General features: G+C 52.4%; 1 protein-coding gene across 1 annotated transcript in view; it reads right to left on the bottom strand.

Moving 5' to 3' along the window:
- Window positions 1-6,978: 6,978 nt before the first annotated feature.
- LOC144138877 (uncharacterized) overlaps window positions 6,979-7,729 on the bottom strand; it is a 62,990-nt gene continuing 62,239 nt past the window's right edge. Inside the window, exon 6 of the mRNA XM_077671375.1 lies at window positions 6,979-7,639. Within this exon, the coding sequence (XP_077527501.1) occupies window positions 7,130-7,639 (510 nt within the window). The 3' untranslated portion in view covers window positions 6,979-7,129. The remainder of the gene's footprint in view (window positions 7,640-7,729) is intronic.

Below are 7,729 nucleotides of genomic sequence, written 5' to 3'. Positions count from 1 at the left end.
AAGCGGTTGGTCGGGTTGGCTGAAATCAACTGACTGCTCCCATGGCGGCCATGATGCAACACTAATTAGACCGTTGCCTAGTCCGGCCACGTTCATGGATGATGCACTTATGAAGGTGGGGCGTCGCTGGGTGAGATCGCAACCGCTGATAGCCATGCTTGGAAGGTCCTCGAGCCCTCGTCGACGCCTTTGACGATATTGGCGGTTTCAGTGCCAACATCGCGCGGAGAAGCCAGCCGCGGTACACGCAATTGTGAAGAGAGCCCTCCAGCGCTCCCAAGGACTGGCGAGGAGAGGGAGGGGGAAATGTCTGGCCGAGAATGATGTGTCAGTAAGCGCGGGGCGGGTAGGGACTACAAGAAGAGCGAAAGAAACGGCGTTCCCTGCTAGGCCAAGAAACTCCGGGATGTGGGATCGCATCGTTTACGGGGCCAGGGTTTTGAACTGACACGTGGGTACACGGACCCAGGGTAAGGCTCCACGCAATGCAGGCGAATGTGCGCGGCGATGAAGATACTGAGCTTGAGTGCGGTGACAGAGGCGGGTGGTGTCTGTGGGCTGTCTGCCTGCATGTTGGCGAAGAGTACGGGCAAGGGCAGGCGTTGAAGTCACACAGGTAAGCGCATGTGTCCGGTATGGCCGCTCCCGTTACTGTGACCACGTCTCGAATGGCGTAGTTCGGGCAGCAGGTGGACTTGTGCTGCTGGTGTGTATAAAGATTTAGTGAGTGCGCAATCCGACAGGCTAAGATGCGGGGCTCGTACGCCGGCTTGACATGACAGCAATCGTAGCAGCATGCGCAATGGCCAGGGAGGTTCCGGGTTCTTTCGCCGGGAGTGCGAGCGGGTACAGACAGGTCACTTGATTAGGAGGAAAAGTACCAGTTTGTTCTCCAGGCTGGTGCTTTGCATGGACAAACACGCCGGGGATGGGTGGAAATGAGATGTAGGTTGGCACTGAGGGGAAGGGGGGGGGTGGGAGTGGGCCACCGTTTATGGGTAGTAGGAAACGCCATCGTCGTCAGCAAGAAACATGTGGAAGCATTTCATTATGAAGAACGGCGAGTTCGGCGTACTGGTATAGATTGATGTTGGGTAAAGCGCAAAGAAAAACTTGAACAGGAAAGAACACAATGACATAGCGCTACTAGCAACAGAAAAAGTTGTTCGTGAACACACGTACGTATACACATACAATCAAAGACACCATCATCACAGTGTACATTGCAACCTACCACCAGGCAAAATCGCGGAGAGAGAGAGTGAGGGGCTATTCAACGTGAACTGGTGAGGCCAGTCCTGCTAGTGATATGGCTCGCTAAGAGATCGCGGCGAAACAACAAACAAACCACTCATATAATCACACCACACTTGTACAAACACAAAAGTATATATGTATGTCTGTTCGAGATTATCCTTTCAGTTGCCATTAGCGCTCCGTCCTGTGTTCTTGTCTAAGTTTTTGTTTGAAGCCTCTCGTAAGATAGAAGAGACCTGTAAAGACGCTGCGTCTACAAGTGGAATTGCACGAGGAGCAATGTGTAGCTTGTTATTCTATTTATCGAGTCGGTAAGGACGGAATCACGGCCCCCTTATGCTATCTAGAAGTGAAACTGACTTCAGGGTCCACCAGTGTTCCACTATCCCGTGTGGTGCGTCACCCGTGTGGTGCGTCAAGCATTGCAGAGTCATTCTACAAAAGTGTTCAATGGCAGGGTTTTTCAGCGCAAACGGAGCTATAACCGAAACTCCGCAACTGAAGCACGCAAAAAAATGTCTTATTACCCATGGTAACGTGGGAGAAGCCATGCAATTTTTACCATGATGAATTCGGGGATGGGCGCCCGTGCGGGGGTAAATTTACAAGTTCGATTCTGCGCGCTGCATGAAAGCGGCGATGTTGTGGCGGAAAGACGAGACAAAATTCAGCCAAGAAAGACACGTGTGAAAATGATTTCGCCTTTATTGGAAGTGATAAAACCGCTAAGCAGCAGAACATAAAGGGACTGACAAGACGACAAACGTTCCACGGGGGAGACACACACACACACGAATATCGATGAAAGCATTTCAGGATAGTCATTCTTGAAAGGGAAGTCCGCCGTTACTGACAACACGTAAGAAAATAGCATCGCTTAAATTCGCAAACTTTGCAGGAAGAAAGCCATAGTTTGAATGTTGGCCTTGCACGTACAGCATCCTGAAGAGTCCCGTTGCACGCATCGCCCGCATGCAGATTTGCCGCCAGTTACGAAGGTTACACTTAACCTTTCTTGTGCTCTGGTTGAGACCTCCGACAGCAAGGTATAGCTAGCAAGTTTCTCGCTACACCGGCTACTAAAGTAGTCGCCACTCTTGTAACCGATTGGTGAAGTTTGTTCAACCACCCTAATGCCTTCAGTGTGCCATTGCAGCCTTTTGTGAATACCTCATATGTTTGCATTTCATGAGGCAAATTAAGATTTTTTTTTTAAAGCTCCTAGCTTTTGAGATTCCGCGGTCACTGCTAGCTCAATTTCCTCAGAGTCAGTTGCACGACGTGTACAAAACTACTCTTCCCAAACCCAATGGTTGATTGATTGTAGGGTTTAATGCGCCAACGCAACGCAGGCCATGAGGCGCGCCGTAGTGGAGGGCTCCGGATTAATTTTGACCACGTGGGGATCTTTAACGAGCGCCGAAATCTCGTACACACAGGCGTTCTTCCTTTTCGCCCCCACCTGAAAAGCGACCGCCGCAAACCCAATCGTGAATTCGCAACGCCTCACAGGCAGCCCTACAATAACTGCCAGTAGGTACACGAATTCAGGCACGCATGCGCGGCAGACGCTGAAGCGACCAGAAACACTGCCACACATCTGCCGTAACCTCTATACAGATCAGCGAACGGGCAACCAATGAAAGAATACCTCTGTGCAGACACGACTCTTAGCGCCCGCATCAAATTCCATGAAGACGCCGCTAAGGACAGCTCGATCCTGGTTGTGTAAGGAAGTTATCCCTGTAGCCTGCCGCACCGAGCTGGGACTACACGCTGCCACCACCGCCATACTTGCAGGTACAAAACGTTCCTTCGGACACGATCAGCGGCTCGTAAACTTGAAGTAATACGTTCAGCGGCGCCTCATTAGATCACGTCGAAGCCGGTTCACGGAGAACCATGTCCAACACATAGCGGCTCTGCTATCTCGCTCGCTTCACCATTCGGGAGAGAATAGCGGAAGAATGCTTGACAAATCAGCTCATTTTAATACGCACATGTAGAGGGCAAGAGGACCGGGCCTATGGGTGTGCTACAACATTTACGCTCTTCAATGAATTGCTAACATCACTTAACACAGTGCGCGTCCATCTGAGCTTGCTTCTTTGTCCGAAAATATTAACGTAAAATATCGTCCCTCATACACAGCCTAACATGCACACACAGCTCGACGACTCGCACACCTTAAGCCTTCACTCCAAAACCGGTGAGAGCGGCCACGTAGGAACCCTTGATTTGCGTCTTGGACAATCTTCAAGTAGAGACGTCGCCTCAGCCGAATCGGTGTAACACTGGTAGTGTTCGCGTAGATGTAGCCGGCGTGAAGGAGGGGTCTCCTTAGCTTCAAGCATGAAGCTTCTATACCAAACGATTCAGGTTAGCGATGTTGCCAAGCGCGACATTCCACGTACTGCAACTGGCAACCAAAATGAAGGTGGACCATTTGGAAGCCCCGTTGACACCCTGCTAGATTTTCTGCCTTCGCCCAGAAACGAAGAGGATGGCAAGCGTCCACAACGGAACTGGGCTGAACGGGCGCCCAATGTTCGAAGATTTGTTTGGAGAGAGCTTTTAGCAGAACACTAAGGAACTGTTCTTGAGGGAAAGAGGCAGTACGTGAAGGCGTTTCAATGGGCGCTTCTGGAAGAGGCAAAACGGCCACTCTCAGGCAATCTCGGAATAGTTGTAAACACCGTAGCATCCAGGCGGAGGCTTGGCGGGTGCCAAGCTACTGGTAGCCACGAAAGAAGGAAAATGGCATTTTTCTCCCGCCATCCGGCGCCTGCCATCTGTCCCCTTTTGCTGTTCGCCCTCCGGAATCGTCCAAGCCTCTGCGTTAACTCGGTGGTGATAATTACGATAATGTTGCGATAGCGCTGTCCTGTCTACTTCTCGTTCCTTTTTTGTGCTGCGTTTTTCCGCGCCGATTTTCAATTTCGATAGCGCCGCGGCGATAGTGCGCCACTCGTGCAATGCGGAGAGCAGCCTCAGTGATTTGGCGAGCACATTTCGTGAAACATGTGAGGGTATAAATGCTATCCCACTGATATGTGCTGCAGGCTCTTTCGCCATGAAATAAATGCAGACGGGGTCTAATGTGGCCACGTGCTCACGAAATCGAGATATGTTTACCAGCGAATGTTATCGCATAATAAAACAGCTGGCAATCTTTCGCTCCGATGTCCTTTTTTGGAATGCACTCATGACGAAAGTAAGAGGCAGCGTATCAGAGGGAACACCATGGGAACACCAGTGCGAACAGAACTCTGGGGACAGGCTGAGTGCCCCTAACGGAATGTTTCGTGGAAGACTTTGGAAAACAAATTTTTGGACTAGAAGCGGAGAGGGCGGGTGAAGCGACCATGGCGATAAAAAATGAAATTCCGAGCGTTTTGAGGGACTCTTCAACACTTCGGATAAATGCTTTTTTACTCTTTCATTCGCGTCTGGAAGCATCGTGGAAGCATTAGTTATCGCCAGCACGGAGCGTCACTGCGTGATTTGCTCGTCGCAGCAGAAAGGCCTTCCGTGCCTGCTTAGCTTTTGTGGCTTTTCTAAAGTTGCTGTCGAATTGTTTTATTGCTGCAATCTAAAGAAAACAGGCCAATAGCTGCTACACTACTCTTCTGGCGTATTCGGAGCGCTGGAAGAACGTCAAGATCAGGAAAGTAAATTTTCTTGAGCAAGCTTCTAAGTTATCTGATGGGTATAGAGCAGCAATTTTTGGCTAAGGTAGTTTTTGACCCTCTATTCTAAGTACTAAATGTGCTTATTGACTACGTTTTGAAAGCATTTATGATTTACAAGAAGTTGAAGAAAGTGTTGCAGGGCCTATTTAACGCGCCTAATCTTCACCTTGTTTTCATGGGCGCGCCATAGCGGAAGGCTTCGGATCAATTTCAACTACATGGGGATCTTTAACGGGCACCGAAATCTCCACACAGGGGCGTTTTACTTTTTTGCCTCCGTCACAAAAATGGAAGCCATGGCCGGGACAAAACCCGAGTTCATGGGTTCAACAATACAACGTCTTGGCCACTGAGCTACCGCGGAGGTTCGAATGCATGACGACAGGCGAACTAAAAGAACGGAGCGGGCAAAGAAAGGAATGCTTGCCAAAAATGAGAGTCCTAGGTACTAGGCCCCCGTCATCCGTATGTCGAAACGAGAGGATTAGAAGGACGCGCCGTGAGAAAATACAGGAGGGATGTCGACTGGTCGGATTTGTTGGTGCTACTCTGCAAAAGATTTCTTTGAATAACCACGGGTGAAATGCCAGTGTTAAGGGTTGCACTCTAGCCAGTGGCTATATCGGAAGCAAACTTCGTTCACCATACGTCGCACTGTAGTTCCTCCAGCGTTGTCCGCAAGGTTCAACGGCAGTTTCGTCAGCTTTTACTTATCTCGGGTTGAGGCCGGGTGCAATGGGAGCGGCGACTGGCACGTTGAAAACCGCCTTCGCTTTTCACGTGGCAACGCTGCGAACTGGTGCGTACAACGGTCGGCGTCCCGAAAGGCGCCCGCCTTGTACACCCAATACGGACGGTCAGTTCTTGCAAAACTGGGCATTCCGAGTCATGGCGGCGAGCGCGGGTTCGTAAATTGTGACTTACTGCCGTAAAGCAGGGCGTCTTTGGGCCTTCCACACGCGCTATCGAGAGGACGGCAATCTACAGGAAATTACTCGGCCCCTGTCTCTCCATATTGACGGAACCAATGGCAACCAGACTGGGACCATGCTTTCGCACTTGAAAATGACATTTCGTTCAGGTGCGGTTCCCGCAGACAACAGGTCAGTGGCCTTGTGAACAGGATGCACCCCACCGTTGCGATTTTACCCTCCGACATAATTCCGGTAAGCGCTCACAGCCCAGCCCTACCACCCCTCTCCACCCGTTCCTTTCTTGAGCAGTGGGAGACGCCGTTGAGCAGCTGTCGACTGGAGGCCGGACTCGCCTGGTGCACGTGACAAGACGGCTAGGGCAACACGTGGATTCCCAGAATAGGGTTCCACTCCCACTATAGCGCTCATTCGAATGCTCTCTTTCTCTCACACAAATTGTTCACAAAGTATGTCTTCCGCAATGTTGGTGCTGCTAGGGTTGGGACAGCTTGTTGGTTCGGTTGTAGTAGCACACATTTCCGACCACGGGTATGACAGGGCTGTGTGCAACAGGGAGGGGACATCACAATCGGTCTGACTTTCTGTGCTCGCATGTTTCTTATCCGGCAGGGGAGGGCCACACAAAGAAGCTCCCCAGCTAGCCATGACCGACCAGGATGCGGGAGAATTGTGCAGAGCACATGTTACAAAACTTGCGAAAGAAATGTGTGCCCATTCTGCCCGAAAAGGACGAGCTCGGCGCTGTGAAGACTAGCGAATATACCGCACATCAGCGAAGTATTCATAGGAGCGCCAAGGTAGGTTTGGAGATGTTTCCACTTGCACGTCGTTTCTCTTTCTCTCTCTCTCTCTCTCTCTTCGACGAGCAACAGGGCGGCCTTGTTGAGTAGCGGCCACCATTGCAGGTTCGGTGGCCTTTTCTCTTTTTCTGCGTCCGCTTTTTTATAACTCAAAATGTACGCGAGGGCCACGCGTTCTTTGAAGTCTCCTGGGCAAGTCATGTCAGTCAAGCGCACGTACTCGCGCATACGATGGTAGCTTGGAAAACTAAAACGGGCGAACGCTAATCTTCGCCCGTTGTCCCGCCTGCTCTGCCCGGCAGCGCGACGGAGGCAAGCCTGACACTTTGGACGCCCTGGGAGACGCCTCCTCACAGCCACACAGGCCAAAGGAGAACAGCTGCCCCGCAGTCTTTGCAGCGTGCCAATAGAGAGTTCCTCACCACGGAGGGGCGGCCACGGGGGGTCACGACGACGAAGAGGAGGAGGCCGGACGGCGGGGCATGGGCACAGCCGCGAGCGTGGTCGACGTCCGGTTGCTCCCCGGCCTGATCCTGGGCGGCTGCGAGGGGCAGGCGAGGTCTCTGCGCCGGAGCATCTTCATCCTGCGGGCGACGGCCTCGAGCAGGCGCGGCTTCCAGAAGTAGACCTTGGTGTCGCGCACCGAGGTGGCGTTGACGCAGTCGTTGCCGCCGAACTCGCACACGCGGTAGTGGTGCAGGAAGGCCACGCTCGAGGCCACGTTCACCGTCGTCTTGCCGGCCAGGAACTCCCAGACGAAGTGGTTGCCCACCTCGACCACGCTCTCGGGCTCCAGGATGCACTTGGAGCGCTGCCGGTGCGCGTGCAGGTGGAGCTTGCGCAGCGTCTTCCGCAGAGTGACCAGCGGCAGGCGGTCGTGCGCGGCCACGGGGTCGTCGGGCCACTGGAGGTAGAAGAAGGCGTTCCGGAACGAGTACGCCCCGGCGCGGCCACTCTGCGGCGAGAAAAGGTGAACGCGAGTTGAATGATGTGGGAGCACTTGGAGAGCACTCAATGCGGAACAGAATTAGCTTGCGCACTGCCA

The sequence above is a fragment of the Haemaphysalis longicornis genome, unplaced genomic scaffold (assembly GCF_048455015.1).
Source record: "Haemaphysalis longicornis isolate Haplotype H1 unplaced genomic scaffold, Haemaphysalis longicornis Haplotype H1 scaffold_5, whole genome shotgun sequence".
NCBI lineage: Eukaryota > Metazoa > Arthropoda > Arachnida > Ixodida > Ixodidae > Haemaphysalis > Haemaphysalis longicornis.
This window is presented reverse-complemented; position numbering and strand designations above follow the sequence as displayed.